General features: G+C 46.2%; 1 protein-coding gene across 2 annotated transcripts in view; it reads right to left on the reverse strand.

Annotated features, from left to right (window-relative positions):
• LOC134558068 (contactin-4) overlaps positions 1 to 19,640 on the reverse strand; it is a 255,592-nt gene that overhangs the window by 91,056 nt on the left and 144,896 nt on the right. For both annotated transcript variants that reach the window (XM_063411534.1, XM_063411533.1), the window contains exons 4-5: positions 8,071 to 8,197; positions 6,583 to 6,758 (exon numbers count right to left, since the gene is read on the reverse strand). In XM_063411534.1, the coding sequence (XP_063267604.1) occupies positions 6,583 to 6,758; positions 8,071 to 8,197 (303 nt within the window). The remainder of the gene's footprint in view (positions 1 to 6,582; positions 6,759 to 8,070; positions 8,198 to 19,640) is intronic.

Raw genomic sequence — 19,640 nt, forward strand, 5'->3', positions numbered from 1 at the left:
TAATGTGCAGTGATAATTTCCAAGTGCCACTGCTTTAAATAATGATGTATTATTCATGTTATTGATAACCCTGGGGGGAAGCAAAGCAGGTAAAAATCCTCCATTTCTGCTCTGACTTAAGGGTCCTTCTATCCCAGATGAAAGTAAAGTAGGTTATAGATCCATCCTCTGCTGCAAGCTCCCTCTTGGTCCCATTCATCAAAAAAAAAAGAAGAAAAAGGGAAAAGAAAGGGAAAAAACGAGGAGCTTACGTGAGGCTTAGCCTAGTTTTCCACCCATCAGAGACCGTGGGGAAGGAGCAGAGGTTGGGAGCTCATCTCTAACGCTGAGGGCTGCCCTGGGCACGGCTCAGCCAGGGTTTCAGCAAAGAGAAACCCTGGGATGTGGGAAAATGCAAATAAATGTGCTATAAATGTGCTCATTCCTGGGTTAAGATCACACCAAGCCCAGTTCTGGGGCACAGGCAGGTGGAGGGGCTGATTTGGGGTAATCAGCAGGGCTGGGATTGATAGGAATGGCATTTTTCCTTGGAAAGGCACTGGGGCAGGAATCAGGGATTTGACACGTGGCAGGAAACCACACAAGTGAAAGGTTTGTGTCTCTGCAGAACCAGGGCACACAGCTAAGCTGTGCCCTGCTCTCAGCTTCAGGGAAACAGGGATATCCCAGTGGGACTGGGGAAACCTGGGACAACAGAGCCTCTGCAGGGGCCACAACGGCACATTCCAGCTCCAAAATGATGTTTATTTGCAGAGTTGCAGGTCACAACAAAACCCCTCAAATGGCCTGGATGTCAGAGGCTTCCGTGAGGAAAGAGCGAGAGTCTGGGGGATGCAGGGGAAATTGGGTCACGTTAAGAAAATCAGTTTCTGAAGATGTAAGAACTACGCAAATTTAATGATTTAAAGCAGATCTGGGAGCCTTGGCCTAAGCAAGCTGCAGTGGCTGGCTGGGAGTGTTATCTCTGAATTGTGACCGGGTGGCAGGCAGTGCACTGATGAAAATGGGAATAAAACCATGGGGAAAGCTGGGGATTGGAAATCCGGGTTCTGAAAAAACCAGAAGGGGTATCTGGGTGAGAAAGAGCTGAATATTTCAATATTGGGGTGCAAAGCAGCCTTGGAGCACAAGGAGGGAATGAGGGCAGGCACAGGCACTTCCTTCCCAGAGTGCAGCTGAGCAGATCCTACCTGGAACGCTGAAAATTCCCTCCCCTGTACCCACAGGGAGCTCTCCCTCCACAGGAAAACTCCAGAGCCAGGAAGGAGCCAGGAAAAAGTGCAGGGCTGGGTTTCTGCTCCTCCCAAAACCTTGGAGAAATCAACCTCCCGAGGAGGCTGAGCAGAGCCAGGCACAGCAACCACCCATCCCAGCTGCCTCCCAAAAAACTGCCCAAACCCTCTGCATCCCAAACAACCTGCCCAAACCCTCTGCCTCCCAAAAAACCTGCCCAAACCCTCTGCATCCTGAAAAACCTGCCCAAACCCTCTGCATCCTGAAAAACCTGCCCAAACCCTCTGCCTCCTGAAAAACCTGCCCAAACCCTCTGCCTCCCAAAAAACCTGCCCAAACCCTCTGCCTCCCAAAAACCTGCCCAAACCCTCTGCCTCCTGAAAAACCTGCCCCAAACCCTCTGCATCCCAAACAACCTGCCCAAACCCTCTGCATCCTGAAAAACCTGCCCAAACCCTCTGCCTCCTGAAAAACCTGCCCCAAACCCTCTGGCTCCCAAAAAACCTGCCCAAACCCTCTGCATCCTGAAAAACCTGCCCAAATCCTCTGCCTGCCTCCCAAAAACCTGCCCAAACCCTCTGGCTCCCAAAAAACCTGCCCCAAACCCTCTGCCTCCCAAAAAACCTGCCCAAATCCTCTGCATCCCAAAAAACCTGCCCAAACCCTCTGCATCCCAAACAACCTGCCCAAACCCTCTGTGTCCCAAAAAACCTGCCCCAAACCCTCTGCATCCCAAAGAACCTGCCCCAAATCCTCTGCCTCCTGAAAAACCTGCCCAAACCCTCTGCATCCTGCAATTCCAGCCCAAACCCTCTGCATCCCAAAAAACCTGTCCAAACCCTCTGCCTCCCAAAAACCTGACCCAAACCCTCTGCCTCCTGAAAAACCTGCCCAAACCCTCTGCATTCCAAAAACCTGCCCAAATCCTCTGTGTCCCAGAAAACCTGCCCAAACCCTCTGCCTGCCTCCCAAAGAACCTGCCCAAACCCTCTGTGTCCCAAAAACCTGCCCAAACCCTCTGCCTCCCAAAAAACCTGCCCCAAACCCTCTGCCTCCCAAAAAACCTGCCCAAACCCTCTGTGTCCCAAAAACCTGTCCAAACCCTCTGCCTCCCAAAAACCTGCCCAAACCCTCTGTCTCCTGCATTTCCAGAAGGTTTAAACCACACCATCTCTTATCAACCCCCTGATTTCAGTGATCCCTGTGGAAATTCTTCCATCTGCTGAAGGCACAGATCAACCCCTGGGATTTGGGGTTTGTTTGTTTGGAATTCAGGAGACCCTCCCCACCCCAAAATGTTTTCATTATTAATTTTCTTGAAAGACTTCCTTGACAATTCAGTCTCCAAAAGATAAGATGAATGCACTGAGGGCAATGAGGGTTCACCAGTAAAGACTTTGAGCAGCCATTACAATGTGTTCCTTAGCAACTAACAGTGAAAATTATGGGATTTACTCGTGTAAAAGATAGAACAGCAAACATTCTGACAATGGGAATACTGAAAAAAAAACCTTTTCAGTAGGATTTTGGGAGTAATTTTCTCTTTCTACCACCACAGTGAAATTATTTTGGGATGGTAGGTCAAAGTCCTGAAGTACTCCCATTGCAACCACGTTATTACTGGATTTTCTGCCACTCCTTGCACTGTGCAGTGCTGGGTCCTGGTTGCTAATGCATGTTTAGCAATTATTTTTGAAGAAAAAAATCCCTTCTATAAAATGAATTCTTTTAATAAAGTGTGCGTGGGGAACAGATTTTAGAAACAACAGCTCGATTCCCTTCACTTCAGAGGATGTTCATGGTAACAAGGAAGAAAGTGAGGAGTTTCTATAATTGAATCAGAATATCCTGAGCAGGAAGGGACCCCCAGGGATCATCCCTCATGAATAATCCAATGGAAAAGCTGCAAAAGGAGAGGTGGAGGCAGCTCCCTGGTCAGAGGTGGGAAGCAGCCAACCTCCAACCCTGTTCTTCAGGCACTGAGGACACAGGGAAATAATTGAGGCTCAATTCCACCCAGAAAATTGAACATTTCACCTGTCTGGGGACACCTGCAGGAGGAGGAGGAGGAGGAAGGGAACAAGAAGACCTTTCCCCTTCCTTTTAACCTCCTGGGGCAGCACAGTGACGCTTCAGCCCCTCAGAGGACGCCTCCCTTCACACTCATTATCCTCATTATCCCCTGGGGCCTCATTTCTTGTCTGAAATTGGTCCCTCAGCCCCCTGGACATCTCAACAGCATTCTGGGCAACTGCAGAAAACATCCACAGCATTAGCATGGATCTGCTAAATTAGAGAGTCAAGGGAAGCTCCCTCCTGGAAAATGGCCATGGGTTGGAAAAGGGATTCAGAGAGGCCTCTAGCCCAGAGCAGAGGGAAGGACACCAGCCACCCTCCCCTCATGGGGACGCACAAATAAACCCTCCTGAAAAGCAGATCCCATTTCTCTAACAGCTCCTGTTCCACACACATCGCTTTCAGGCAGCTTTTGTAACAACAGGGGGCAAAACAATGAAATGACAGAAAACCAGCTCTGATTCAAACTTGATTTTCCTCTCAGGATACCCATTTCCAAAGGGACAGCATGTGCCAGACACCAGTGCTGATGAGAGAGGCACCAGCTCCTGCACAGCTCCTCAGCCCCTCCCAGAGGGTTTATTTCCAACCCAGCACCCCGCAGCTGGCAGCAGCCAGGTGAATTTTCAGGTTAAACTGCAAATCCTGCTGAGGAGTTTAGGGACAAATTGAGTCAAGTTATCCCAGCAGGGAGAGAATATTTCATCTGTGAGCACTGGGGGTGGCTCCATGGAGAGGAGAGGGGTCATCTGCTGGGAGAGGCCTGGCCCTGTGCTTGGGATGACTGGGATGGGCTCGGGATGACTGGGATGGGCTCGGGATGACTGGGATGGGCTCGGGATGACTGGGATGGGCTCGGGATGACTGGGATGTGCTCAGGATGTCTGGGATGGGCTCGGGATGACTGGGATGTGATCGGGATGACTGGGATGGGCTCGGGATGACTGGGATGTGATCGGGATGACTGGGATGGGCTCGGGATGATTGGGATGTGCTCAGGATGTCTGGGATGGGCTCGGGATGACTGGGATGAGCTCGGGATGACTGGGATGTGCTTGGGATGACTGGGATGTGATCGGGATGACTGGGATGGGCTCGGGATGACTGGGATGGGCTCGGGATGACTGGGATGGGCTCGGGACGATCCAGCTGCTGCTGGTGGAGGTGGAGATGGAGCAAGGAGACCCCTGGGGTGGGTGGCACTGGAGATGTGTAAAACTGTCTGGTTTCACAGCTTGGGCAGTAAAACACAAACTGCAGCCTCAGCAAGGTAAAATAAGTTCAAAGTTATCTCTAATTAGAGATGCTCCCCTAGAGGAGCTCAGAAATCAGCAGGAATTGTCCTGCCCTGCTCGTCCCACTGTGACCATAAACAACCTGGACATCCCTTAGCACCCCTTGGACACCCCATCCCCATCCCTTGGCAGGGAATTAAACCAGAAGGGGAACCTTGAGCTGTCCCATTTCCTCTGAACCCCCTTCCAGCAGTGCTGCCCGTCTGGGACAGGTTGGAGGACCTGTCCCAAACCTGTCCCACCACCAGAGGCCACCAAATGGAACCAAATCTGAACGCACAGATCTCCAAATGCACAGCCCTGAGAGGGCAGGAGCTTCTCCAGGGGTGATTCAGAGAAGATCTTCCCATGGTGAGCTGGTGACTGCTGAGGTGGGGGTATAAATCAGACACTGAGGTTGGAAACAACCCCCAAAGTCAAGTCCAAACACCAGGGCCACTAAACCACCTCACAAAGTGCCACATCTGCTCCCTGTCTGAGCAATTCCAGAGATGGTGACTCCACCACTGCCCTGGGCAGCCTTTCCCAATGTTTAGCCATACTTTAGTAAATAAATTTTTATTGATGTCCTCCCCTGGCACAACTTGAGGCCATCTCCTCCTGTCCTGTCACTTGCTCCCTCAGAGATGAGACCCACCCTCGCCCTGCCACCACCTCCTTCCAGGGAATTTCAGAGTTTCAGAACAGCTTCCAGCCCCTCTGAGATGTTCCACCCCGCACATTATCCCGTGGTCAGCAGGAATAATTTGGCAAGGACGCCCCGGGAGCTCACCCTGCCTGTCCTGGCAGAGGGACGGGAGCTGAGCGGGTGGAAGAAGCTGCAAATCCATCACTTGGAGAGGGGAGAGAGCCAGCCCTGGTGCCAGGGAAAATCAATGGGAGCTCCATCCCCATCCTCAGGGGAGGCAGGATCACAGCCAACAGGGAGAATCACACCTGAAGGGTGGGCTCAGCCCCAAGTGCCTCCTGACTGATTCCAGGGGTATTTCCCAACAGAAACCACAGCACAGTGAATCAAATCGCCAAGCTAAGCCCCGGCCCCTAAAATAAAAAGTGCATCATTTAATCTAGTTCAGCTGTGTTTTCATAGATCTTTGTGGAAAAGCCATTATTAGATCCATACTCCAGAGTTTAAAGCTTTTTTATTTTCTGAAAGCTTGTGTTGCTATAAGAACAGGACTTAGGGTATCATTAATCCATATTCTGTTACCGTGGCACAGCAGATTCCTCACTCAGTGAAAATATGTTCAATTTCAGAGACAACTAGCATGGAAAAAAAAAAGAAAAAAGGAGGCAAGAGAAAGGGAAAAAGAGGGAGGAAGAAAAAAGAAAAACCCTGAAATGAAAATGACATATATAAAAAAAAAAGGCAAGCGTTCGGGGGAAATATTAGCACTTTTATCATAATGAGTTTGTAACCTAAATACATATTTCAAGGATGAAATTGCTGACCCTGTCTGCCCTCCACAGGAGGCTGAATGGCTCAATCACAGTTTAATCTTCCTTGAAAAGGCTACAGAAGAATAACACAGCCCGTGAAGAACAACACACATTACTGATGTCGCAAGAGTCACAATTTAACCCTTCAAAGGAGGGGGTGGGAACCCTCAAATCCCAGTCAGCATTCTCAAAAAATGCAGCAGTCATTTCCTCAGAAATAAAAATGAGATACAACAAAAACCACACAACACATGATAAGGATGGAAAATACAGGCTTGCTCAGAGGAAGGGTGAAGCTTCACATGCCCAATTTTATTGTTTCTTAGAGGCAGAGCCTTTTATCCTGTATAATCCATACTATTTGAGCAAAACAAGGATAATTCAAGATCTGCATTTCTTATTCACACTTCCCCTCTTTCTCACTCCATGAATTAAGAGAAAACCCCACTGACCCATCAGGAAAAGTTGGGAAAACACACCCAGCTCCCAGGTTTTTTATCCCAGCCCCCTGTGGGAACAGAGGCTCCCTCTCACTTACAGGCAAACTGCAGCTGAGCCTCTCTGCTGACGATGGTTCCGAAGGGGTTTGTTGCCACACACTGGTAATTCCCAGCATCCTGGCTTTTATTGGGATTATTGATCAGCAGGCTGCCTCCCACCAGGCTGTAGCGATAATCCATGCCCACGTCAATGCTGCTGCCATTTAACTTCCACCTGGAGCACAGAATGCCAAAGTTAAACCCTGCTGGTGCTCTTGGGTACTCAACAACAAAGCATTGAGGAAAGCAAGGGAAGATTTGGAATGGCTCTGGCTACTCATTAAAAATAATTTTTAAAAAAAAAGGCACAAAAATGCAAATTTCCTGAGAGGTACTGAAATATTCCATTGAATATTGAACTATTCCAGTATTTAACTGAAAGAGCAATATCCTTGACATCTATTTCAGTCTCTGAAATGATTAATGCTCCTGTAGTTGCTGGTGCTGCTGCTCTTTGGGATTGATCACTTGGCAAGGGGAAGTCCCTGAGACAGGATCTCTCTAACCCATTCCAGTCCACTGAGGATATTTTTTCCCATCTCTCCTGACCTGCTGGTTGTTTGTTTATAAATTTAAGGAATTCCCTCCTGGCAGATGTTGTCACAAAGTGGGGCACTGAGGAATTCCAGCCCCGGATGGAGCGAGGAGGGGACACAGCCCCTGCCACCCCCTGAGTGCACACAGAAACTCTACAGATGTGTTTGCAACATGAATCCGTGGATTTTGGGGTGTTAAACAGCTGGATGTGTCACAAGCCAGCACTGAGGCAGAGGCCTGGTGACTCTGACTGGTTTCAGAGTGGCTTTTACTGGTGAGCAGAGCCAGAGAGGCACCAGGGGAAGGAGAGGAGCAGCACCAAGGATTTCCAGCAGCAACAGCTCTGCAGGAGGGCAGCACCTTCCTCCAAGGATCCCAGAGCAGCTACTAAAGCTGAAAAGAATCAGGAGTTTTGTCCGTGTTTATGGGGAAGGATGGGTTAATCTGAGAGCCAGGACTGTTTATAATCCGTCTGTAACCTTTTAGAACTCCTGTGGGAATTCTGCAATTGAGTGGCAATGCCTGGAGATTTCCTGGTGTCCATTCCCTCTATCCTAATGCTCCAGGATCACAGAACATCCTGAGCTGGAAGGGTCCCACAAGGACCATCACAATCCAACTCCTGGCCAGGACACCCCAAATCCCACCCTGGGCATCCCTGGTGTCCAAAGGCTCCTGGAGCTCGGGCAGCCTCAGGGCTGTGCCCATTCCCTGGGGAGCCTGGGCAGTGCCAGCACCTCTGGGGGAAGAACCTTTCCCAAAATCCAACCTAAACCTGCCCTGGCACAACTCCAGCCATTCCCTGGATCCTGTCCCTGTCTCAGAGCAGAGTTCAGAGCTGCCCCTCAGGATTTTTTTGGGATCAGCACTGGGATAACCTCCAGGGACATCCCGTGCAGCAGAAAGGTTCATGTGTGGTGGTCCCAAGAACAGTTAAACATTGAACAAACCCAATGGTTGGTCTGGGATTTCCCTTCACTTCACAGCTCAGCTTCACTTTCCTCTCCTCCGAGTCCAGGGGGAAGATGAGGCTGTCGGGCTCCTGCAGGAACACGGGCCCGTGCAGGGTGTTCTCATCTGCAGGGAAAACAGGACAGGTCAGGGAAACTCAAAATACAAAATACTCAGCAGCAAGAGCCCGTGTGCCATTCACCTTGGAAAGGATCTGATGACACTTTATTCAGTTTATAACAGCAGAGTTGGTTTTTTTTTTCCCCAAAAGCCACCAAAGCTCCCATGGAGTCTGGAAATGTCCTGCACTAAATGAGCACAGGATGAAACCTCACCCAACGTTCAAGCAGTGGGAACAGGCACTGTTGTCACAGCAAAGCTCAGTTCAAATCACAATCCTTAGGTTCACCTTTAAAAATGGAGATATTTTCCTTGCAAATTCACCCCCCACATAGTTAAACACAGTTACAGCAATAAAATGAGCCCGAGGGTCCCCATGCAAGAGGTTCTGCCATCCCTGCCTGAAACCCTTCTGCAGCCATGGGGTGTAAGTGAGCACCAGCCCCTCTCAGGGGTGGGAACCCTCTCACAGCCCCTGCCCTCGCCTGCTCTGCTGCCTCAGGAGCCCCCTGGCACCAGCCCACACCTCCCCAGGAACAAGGGACCCGAGAGCTTCTGTGTGACCAGCCCTGGCAAGGACATCCTACTCCTGTGCCCTTCAGAGCACTGAAAACTCACACTAAATACAGGCAGAAGAGGGAAATGTTTTGGCCAAACAACCTGACACAACCTTCAAGGAGCTCAGGAGTCATTTCCCAGCAATCCAGCGCTCTGAGCTTGGCGATTACCGATGGGAGCCTCCCTTGTGCCGACTTTCCCTCTTCATTTTAAAAACACACTTTGAGTTTCCGAGCTGTTAACTCCTTCCCATCTCCTTCCCTGCCTCCTCAACCACTTTCTGCTTTCACCTTATCCATTTACCCTCTCTCAGAGCTGCAGCTGAGGGTGGGAGCTGCTCATCCCTGGGCACAGCTCTTCCCTGCCCAGCGCTTTGCGGAGAGCACAGAATTTCAGGAAATTCACTGATACTGCTTAAAACACCCCCAGAAAGCTCTCTACATTCACTGCTCTCCATCCCCTTTGTATCAGACAGTTTTATCGCCACAGTGGCTGTTCAGAACACAAAAGAAACCAACTTTTCCTTCCCGAAAAAATCAGCTATCTCGATTTCACCGAGACTTTTCCTCTCATCAGTGTCAATGTCTGGCTGCTCCTCCAAGTTCAGTGCAAGTAAGGACATGGTGGAAGTGCTCACAGTCAGAAAGTCTTTCTGCTGGCTAGAAGGAACCTTGATTTAACATTTTTAGATCATTTCCCCATCTCTTGCTGCCCTGTCCTTACAGCAGACCCTGTTCGTTCAGTGTGCAGGGACTGGCAGGGATTGAACACAGAATTCAGTCAGGCTGCTGGGAGCCCACCTGGATGGGGATACAGGAAATTTGTGGGCAGAGGAGGTCAGGGCAAAATGAATAAATGAAATATAGAGATGATGGGCTATACAAAAAAATATAGAAAAATAAAGAATGAATAGAGGATGATGGATCTTCCAGATGGAAGGAAGGTGAGAATGAACAGGAATAACCCTGACATTCCTGACACTGGGAAATCAGCTGGATTTACTAAGGACAGAAGAGCAGCCCTTCAGGGAGAGCAAATCCTCATCTCCAAGAAGTATTTCACAGAGACTCTGCCAGGAAGATTAGAAAGGAACCACCTCTCCCTCAGGCCCCAGCAGGACAGAGGCTGCACCAAGCCCACAGCCACAGGCCTTGTATTTATCTTCATTTTTAATTATATGCTAACGATACCTGACTGAAACTCATCTATTATTCACAACACATTTCACATCATCCCTAGCTTTAAATTACACCTGTGTGCAACTCGTGTTGCTGGTGGGAAAAGATAATGATGGCCATAAAGCACAAGGGACTGGATTATGGCATCCAGACTGGTTCCTGAGACCCAGGGCTGCTGCCCTCCCTGAGCAGTCTCACTCACCCTAAGAAGGAGCATCACAGCCTGGCCCATAAAGATTAGAGCTCTGAGAGCTGTATGAGTGGCTTTGAAAGCCAGAGATTTAAAACAGATTTGAGTGTATTCACTTTTCTCACTGGAAAACACAGAAGTGCTCGGCTCCTGTGTAAGAGTTGTTCCAAATCCCAGAAACACAGAGTGTGACGGTGGCACGAGCCAGACCATCCCAGATAATGCAGTTAGGGACCTGCTGACTCAGGGATGTGTTGGATTGCCTCTGTCACCTGCCTCACACCCCTCTCTGGGCTGTCATCTGCTGTTATTTCAATTAGAGACTGTCAATTTATATCACATCACACCAAAGGTCACACTCTGGTCCCCCTCCCATCACAGGAGAACACAGCTTGCATTAAAAGTGAACAGTTCATCTGCTTGAGGTGGGAAACAGGAACAAATCTGAGGGTCCAAAAGTGTCCCCACACACCCAGGACGTCACCTGGCTGCAGAGGTGAACCTGCAGCATCCTGCTCCTCAAGGGTTAATGGGACTGGCCACACCAGGCAGTGGGAGTTACATCTCTAAGAGCCACCACATCCTGTCAGTGTCGCTAATTAGGGAGCAATTAAAAAACACAGACTCAAGACAGAGAGCTGAAGGTAGAAACAGTCACAAACAGGTGAAAACGCTGGATTTGTCTACTGAATAACTCAATTTACCTCAGCTGAAGGAGAAGCTCATGAAAGACCAAATAGAAACACTTCCAAATATTCCACCTGCTGCTGACATTTATCTTTCAATAATGTTTCAGTACAACATTTATCTTTCATATGGAAAAATAATAATGCCTGCCCTTCCTGCTGGGCAGCAAGAGGAGAAATCCTGGTGGGATTTTCAAGCAGAGGGAGCTGGGCAAGGCAGGGAGAAGCTCTGAGAGCTCTGAGAGCTTCCCCTGCACCTATCAGGGGACCAGAGGAGCAGCAAAAACCTCGCACCGCTGGCTAGATAAAATTATTTTGAGTGCCTTTCTTCTCCCTCTTCTTGCTGCCTGTGTATAACCAAGATAAGCAAGTCCAGGCTCTTTAATCTGCAGCCTGTGGAGCTGCTTTGCTCGGGCCTTAATGTGAGATTGAAATCGCTGCAGCCCAGCCCCACCGCTGGGTGATAAGGGCTGAGCCACAGAACCCGACACGGGAGGAGGATTTGGCTCACAGAGCACTGAAGAGTCACCAGCAAATAAAGCAAGCTGCCATCGAGATTCTTGCAGACAGGAAACTACCAGTGCCTGCACCAGAAAAAGCCCATTTTTGACTAAGTTGTGCTACTCAGATGTTCATTGTCAGCACAGCCAAAGGCATTTGCTCTACTGAAGTGTCTGCTTCTGTGGGAACAACCTTTTGCTGTTTGGATAACTCTGAAATACAAATTCTACACTTTTAAAAAATAAAATTCAAAGTGGTAACTTTATTTCTGTTGCAGTCATGTCCAGGGCCTTGCACTCCAAGAGTGATAACACATTTTTGGCTTATCACTGGTGAACCACGAGCAGCTCAATCCCCAGACACCAGCAAGGCCAGGAGGGAGCTTTGCTGTGCTCAGGGGCTTTTTCCCTCACCCTTCTCATCAGATTGGTTCTCACAGACTCCTTTTTGGTCATTTCATCAAAAAGGAACAAGAAGCAGTGCACATCTGTGTGCACACACCTGGAACTGTTCAGTTATTTTAGCTCCCTTCCCCTTTACATTTCCCACTGTCCCAGGACAATTAAATAAATAACCTTCCCAGCCAAACTAACTGGTGAGACACTCCCAGGGGCAGATTTTATTTTTCTGAGTTACATTTCTTTTGAAGAGCCCAAAATGAGTTAACTCAGAATGAACACAAGCCTCCCTCAGCTGAAGACAACCTGCAAACAAGATTGGGTTCCAAAGAGCTTTTTCCCCCTCCCTGTCAGATAAAACAAATGTACTCCTGCTCCGGGCCTGCCTCCTCTGACAGAAGTGTGTTTCTTTCAGTAGGAGGCAGGATCTAGGAAATTTCAGTTGATTTCACAATAAAAGCAGCATTTTAACCACAGAAGGAGGTGTGTGTCCATATGGTGCTGGATGGAAAGTGATAGATCATTTAGAAGAACATTCTGCTCGATATATATTTTTCCCCCTAGTGAATCACAAAACCTATTAAAAAAAAAAAGCCAGATTAATTGGAATACATTCCAAGTGAAGAGTGTATTTGCTGTGTCCCTCCATACCCCAAAGCTGAGAGCCAGCACATGCAGTTGGATGCTAAATTCTGTCATCCTCCCCTGCTTTTGAGGAACTGAAAGATGAGGAATGTCAGCCGAGGTTAATTCACACCAAACAGGTGGAACCATTCCTATTCTCTCTGAACATTAAGCCTGGTGACAGATACTGGTACCTAAATAGAACTGCTTTAATTTCCATTGAAAGTTATGGCCAATTTGAGAGAAAGTTTAATTGAATATTCCACACCGTAGGGAAAGATAATAACTAAACTGAGCAGAGAATTCTTGGAGCATCTCCAGGATAAAAGAGAAAAATCCTTTCCTTGTTTGCTGCCCAGGGAATTGCTGCTGCTCTGTGTGCTGGGCTGTTTTCATACAAGCCTACAAGCAGGTATTTCTTGGAGACAAACCTGCACCTTGGGAAGAGCAGCTCTGCAGAGGAGGGGAAGGGGATGGATGGGACAGCTCAAGGGCAGCCTGGTGTTCAAGGTGAGCAGCTGCACTCCCCTCCTGGGCAGGGAAGGGCTCCCCTGCCTGCCTCACTCCTTCCTTTGTGCCTACACCACTTCTGTCAGCTGCACACGGCTTTGGAATCAAAACAGAGATTATTTTACACCATATATTCCTGCTATGACTGATTCCGTAGACTTCTCAATGAACAGGACCCACTGAAAGTGCTTCCCATTCAAAGGGGAAAAAAAAGGATAAGCCCCAGATATTATAAAAGTGTGTGAAGTGGTGTTTCATAGGGAAGGGCCTTGTAGCCCAATACCCACAATGGGGATATTCATGTGTAGATATCACACACACAAATGTGGATATCACACACACCATGTGGATATTCATGTGTAGATATCATACACACCATGTGGATATCACACACACAATGTGGATATTCACGTGTGGATATCACACACACCATGTGGATATTCACGTGTGGATATCACACACACAGTGTGGATATTCACGTGTGGATATCACACACACAATGTGGATATTCACGTGTGGATATCACACACACAATGTGGATATTCACGTGTGGATATCACACACACCATGCTGATATTCCCTGTGCCCCTCTCCTGGGTGCACAGCCTGCAGAGGCCATTCCCACCACAGCACCAGGACTGCCCCATCCTCTAACAAAACTCTCATTTAACAGGGTGCAATTAGTGCTCTCTTAGCAAGTCAACAGCCTGATAATCATCACACACGTCCCCTTCAGCACCCACAAAGCTCACTGCTCCAGGACTGCAGGAAATAATCACAACTCTCCTCCCTGAGTCACCACAGCCAACAGCAGGAAAACAAACAGAGGAGCTCACAGCGCTCTGCTGAGGACAATATCAGCCCACCACAGAGCTGTGAGTCAGTCTAAAACAACAGTAAAATTGTCTAAAACAATAGTAAAAACCAGATTAAAACAGTGCTAATGGTGCCACCACCAGAGCTGGGCGTTCTTGTTTGGGAATAGAAATGTTTCCAAGGCCTGTGCTAATTATCTATTGATTTATTAGTAAGATGCAAGGCTGTGATATAATTGCTGACTGCCAAGAAAACACATCATTGTTGTAAAACTTTCAGCTGCCTTGAGTATGACAGGGACTGTAAAGTGGATATATTAAAAAAGCAGAAGTAGTTGGTTACATGTGCATATTTTTAAGCCATATATTTCCTTTCCACAATACCTCCCTGAAATTCAATTGATTTTAATCTTTGGTGTAATCAGGAAGGCGTGTGAAAGCCAGGTTAACAAATGCCATCCTCCCCACCCCAGCAGCAGCCAGGCAAAGTTCTGAGACACTTTTTTTAGTGAAAAAGCCTCTTTCCTTTAAAATCCCGAAGCTTTAGAAAAGACAAGTCCCCGGGGCAATCACCTGTAATCTCTGTCTCATCTGTTGCTGGAAAAACAAAGACAACCCTGGCAATGTGTCCAGGCTCTGGATTGATGGAGGAGCCAAGCCCTGCAGAAAGCTTCAAGGTGAAAGGAGCTCTCTGCTGCTTCTCTTCAAGGTGAAGCCTCTTTTCTCTCTTCAGCTTTAAGTACATTAGCCACTGTCAGGAGGAAAGCTGATCCCTGCCAGCTTTTTTTTTATTATTATTATTTTTTATCCAGCTATTTACAGAGAGGCTTAGGGCACAGATTCCCTCCTCAAATATTTGTGAATAAGCAGATGGAATTACCAGGGCTGGGAAGAGGAAGGAATGATCAGCCTGGCACACTCAGAGACAAACACCTGAAATTTCCTTTGCACCAGAAAATGCACACGGGGTGGTGCAGCCTGTCAGGGGGCTCTGGAAATTTGCCTGCTCTGGCCACCAGCACAGTCTGCAATCAGCTGAACAGTTTAGATACAGCAAGAAAATTGCAGAAAGTAACATTTGTAATGAGGCAGATACTTCAAACTTGTCTGTGCTAGTGCTCTCTGATAGAAATGAATGTGTTTACACTTTAATTCTATTTGGTTTTGTAATTTTTTTTCAAAACGGGGAGAAAACAAACCTCCATCAGGTAGAGGTGATGAATTTTTGTCACACAAAATATTTTTTTGTCATACAAATATCGCCCTCTGCAATTTTCTTGTGCTATCTAAATATTCCAGCAAGGAAGCACAAACTGAGCTCAGGGGAATCCATCAGGGATTCCAACCACCAGGCACAGAACTTCCAAACCATGCCCAAAGCAGAGAATAAAACATTCATTTTATTTTATAGTTATTTGTTAACTCAGCCCACAGCGGGCACAGTTCTCCTTGGCTGCTTGGTTTTGGCAATTCTGGAACATTTCCATGTCCCTGAGACAACGCTGCAACAGGACAGGTGTGACAAAAATTCGTCATCTCCACCTGATGGAGGTTTTCTTTCTCCATATTTTGGGAAAAAACAAAACAAAACACACACACACAAAAAAACCCCACAAAAAAAAAACCCCAAAACCAAAAACCCCCAAACAACTAGAATTCAACTGTAAACACATTCCTTTCTATCACAGAGCACTGGCACAGGTAAGTTTTAAGCACCTACCCCATTCCAAATAATACCCTCTGCAATTTTCTTCCTGTTTCTAAATTGGTCAGCCCTTGCCTTGAGAAGAAAGGACAATATTTCAATATAAGAAATTAGAAGGTAACTGAAAGAATGGTGAGAGAGGGAAACCTCGTGTTCATCATGTTGTAAATTTATATTTTGGGGTAAAATTTAGCTTCCAATTTTCTGATTGGAAAATTCCAATGGTCTGATGCAAGACTGATGGCACGCTGAGGATTAAATAAGAATGAAGATATTTAGGAGAAGGGCAGACCTCAGCTTTGGAGTCACACAGAGAGTCAACCCCAGCCCTTCCTTGCCAGGCACTGCACACCCCAGGGCTGGGCAGGAAAACCTCCCTAAAATAGAGTTTAATCCTGAAACAGCATCCAGGGCTGTAATCTCCAGGTGGTTCTGTTCCATAAATGGATTTAAGGCATTGAAGCCTGCTCTGGGGACACGGGGCTGGCAGCTCTGCTGCTCTCACTCCTGTAACTTCATTGGAGTCGCTGGAATTGCTCCAATTCAGGGCACATTGGAGGAGTTGCCCTTCAATTTTTTGGTTTTTTTTTCATTGTTGTTTTTCAAAATGTTTCTGCAGCCCTCAGCAGAGCAGGAACAAAATGCAATGCAGGTATCCAGTGGGAAATCAGAGAACACAGAGGGTGCCTGGTGGGAGCTGGGACACAGCAGCACTGGGCACCCCACCACGGGCACTCCCAAACCCTAAAAGTCACAATTTAACCCCATTTTCCTGCTGGGTCATCCCTGCAGAGCGACCAGACCCTGCATGCAAGCACAAACACACAAACATCAGAGCCCACACAAGCCCAGCCTTAAAATTAACCAAACCTAGCCTTAAAATTAACCAAATCCAGCCTTCAAATTAACCAAACCCAGCCCTAAAATCAACCAAACCCAGCCTTCAAATCAACCAAACCCAGCCCTGAAATTAACCAAACCCAGCCCTAAAATTAACCAAACCCAGCCTTCAAATTAACCAAACCCAGCCCTAAAATTAACCAAACCCAGCCTTCAAATCAACCAAACCCAGCCTTCAAATTAACCAAACCCAGCCTTCAAATTAACCAAACCCAGCCTTCAAATTAACCAAACCCAGCCTTCAAATTAACCAAACCCAGCCTTGAAACTAACCAAACCCAGCCTTAAAGTTAACCAAACCTAGCCTTCAAATTAACCAAATCCAGCCTTCAAATTAACCAAACCCAGCCCTAAAATTAACCAAACCCAGCCTTAAAATCAACCAAACCCAGCCTTCAAATTAACCAAACCCAGCCTTCAAATTCACCAAACCCAGCCCTAAAATTAACCAAACTCAGCCTTCAAATTAACCAAACCCAGCCTTGAAATTAACGCCACTAAATGCCAAACTGAGGGAGGCTTAAATAAAGTTCTCAGAGTTTAATCAGCAAAACATCAAAGGAGCAGCCAGGAGTGCAATTTGTACAGATAACATGTATTCCTTCAATTTTTTTAAATGTTATGAACTTTCAAGCACCACAGCAGGGGAAAGGTATCAGTAATAGCAGTCAAAAAACTGAGTTAGGACTTCTTACACTGCAATTTAGCTCTCTCCAAGCCTGCTCAGAGGCAGGGCATTTGTGAAGCTTCCAAACACTCCTGGCTCCCCTTTTTTTTGTGATTTTAAAGGAAAGGAACTTTTTCACTAAAAAAATTTATATTTATATATATATATATAATATGTAATGTATATTATATATAATAGATATATTATATATTTTATATTTTATATATATTTAAATATTATTCCTGCCTTTGTTTTAGCAAAAAAAGCCCCAAATATCAGCAAGATGCCAAAATAGGAGCTGACTTCCATTACTCGTCTTGGGAGTAATGAGAGACAAGCAGAGTTGTAGTAGTTTGTTTTTCTCTTTTGGTAAATTACAAGTCAGAAGTTAAAAGCAAGAAATTTAATGAAAATAATGTAATTTCTTTCTAGAGCAGAGAAGGCTTAATGGCTAATCGAAATAATGTGCACTGCTTCAGCAATTTTTTCATTACAATTGCAAAAAAAAATAAAAAACCACAAACCCAAAAAGGCTTTCTGTGTTTTGAAAATTAAGGATTATACTGGATTGAAAACGCACTACAAAAAACTTAATTTTTTTTTTTCCAGAAGCCTCAAAGACAAGTCAGAATTTCTGTGAGCAGCCTTTTATCTGGGACAGAGAGCTTGGGCTTTAACTTCTCTCCAGCACAGTCCATAATGGGAAATGTGCAGCACAGGAATTAACCAGGGAATAATCTTTATTGTTGTTCTGAGAGTAGCAGGAATTCAAAGCACAAAGTTCCTCCTGACCCATTGATGCTCAAACCATCAATTCTGGGGGAGTTTCAGCACCTCAGCACTGGGGCTGCAGGGAGTTTGTGAGAGAACAGGGGAAGGGGCCAAAAGCAGCTCAAAGAGAGGAAAACACACCTAAAGAAAGTATGAAAATAAACATAAAGATAGGAAAACAAATACAAAGACATGGAGCAAACATACAGAAAGTAGAAAAGCAAATATAAAGACAGAAAGCAAATATAAAGACATGAAAACAAACTAGAGAAAGTATGAAAACAAACATAAAGACATGGAAAACAAATATAAAGACATGGAACAAGCATACAGAAAGTAGGAAAACAAACATACATGAAGATATGAAAACAAAGTCATGAGAATAAATAATGAAAACAAATATACAGAAAGATGGGAAAACAAACATAAAGACATGGAAATAAACATACAGAAAGGTATGAAAACAAACATACATGAAGACATAAAAACAAAGTCATGAAGACACAAAAACAAACAGGAAAACAGAAAAATAAATATAAAGACATGGAAACAGATATGGAAATAAACATAAAGACAGGAAAACAAAGGAAAACAAATATAAAGACATGAAAATAAATATAAAGACATGGAAACAAACATAAAGGCATGAAAGAGAACATACAGAAAGACATGAAAACAAAAAATACATGAAGACATGAAAATAAACATAAAGTCATGAAAACAAAAATCTTTCTTAAAAACTTCTGTCTTTTTAAAGATGAAGAGAAGGAGATGACAATATGTAATTAATACATGGGAGGATAGACATCAAAATTCGTGCTGAGCTTTCTGCTGGTGCATTTGAGGAGCTGCAGTGGCACAGAAGAAGTGCCCAGCCAGGTGAGGGGTGGCTTCTTTCAGCTGGGTTTGACACAGAGGAGGTTTCGTAGCTCAGGCACATTTGTTACCCCCAGACCTTAATGAAACACACACATCCTTCATTCTTCACTCAAAATCTGTCTCAAACAGACGAAATAAAGAGATCTTTGTCATGGCTGGAAATGCAAATGTCACTCCCACCTGGCTGGGTTTATTCAGCAGTGTAAGGCTCATCCTGCCTGCTCTGTTGTGGATTTATTGGGGCTTGGGAATGGACCTTAAATCCACCCCAGTGCCACCCCTGCCATGGCAGGGACACCTCCCGCTGTCCCAGGCTGCTCCAACCTGGCCTTGGGCACTGCCAGGGATGGGGAACCCTAAAAATCCTGTTAAAATCCTGTTAAAATCCCGTTAAAATCCTGTTAAAATCCCGAGTTCAAGCAGACTTTGCCGACACCTCAGCAGATTCCTGGTCTGTCTGTCCAATTAACATCCTCTAATTAAGGATTGTTTTCCCTACATGAAGACAACCAATCAAATACTACATCCTTCAACAAATCTACTTAAAAACTTGTGAGCTGTCCTTGGTTTCTGTTAGCATTGCTGCCATCTGAACTCCTTTTTGAGCTTTTCTCTAAACTTTTCCCGGACTCTTTACTCAGCACAAATGTCCCCGTGGCTTCTCCCAAGTAAGCAAAAACCTGCTGGGCTCCTGCTGCAGCAGCATCACTTTGTTTACCTCTAGAAGAGAATTAAAAAGCATTTTCCCTGTAAAGAACAAATGTTTACAGTGTTCTCTGCAGTGTTTGCACTGCGCAGGAACGCAGGGAATACATCCCTTAAACATTTCTCTAATCCCACGGATGATTTTTCAACTTGCTGGGCTTAGTCAATGAACACACAGCAAGCTCCTGCTTAAAGAAAGCGAGTTTTCCCTCCTGAAGGAGCTGTGAGCACACGACCCACAGCCCATAATGGGCACATTCCCTGCATCCCATCCAGGGACCTGCAGCTTGCCTGGAAAAACTCATTTCCCCCCCAAAGCCCCCCTGCAGCTCCCACCTCCTCTCCCTCCGATTCACAAAAAA

This window comes from Prinia subflava, chromosome 14 (genome assembly GCF_021018805.1).
Source record: "Prinia subflava isolate CZ2003 ecotype Zambia chromosome 14, Cam_Psub_1.2, whole genome shotgun sequence".
Taxonomy (NCBI): domain Eukaryota; kingdom Metazoa; phylum Chordata; class Aves; order Passeriformes; family Cisticolidae; genus Prinia; species Prinia subflava.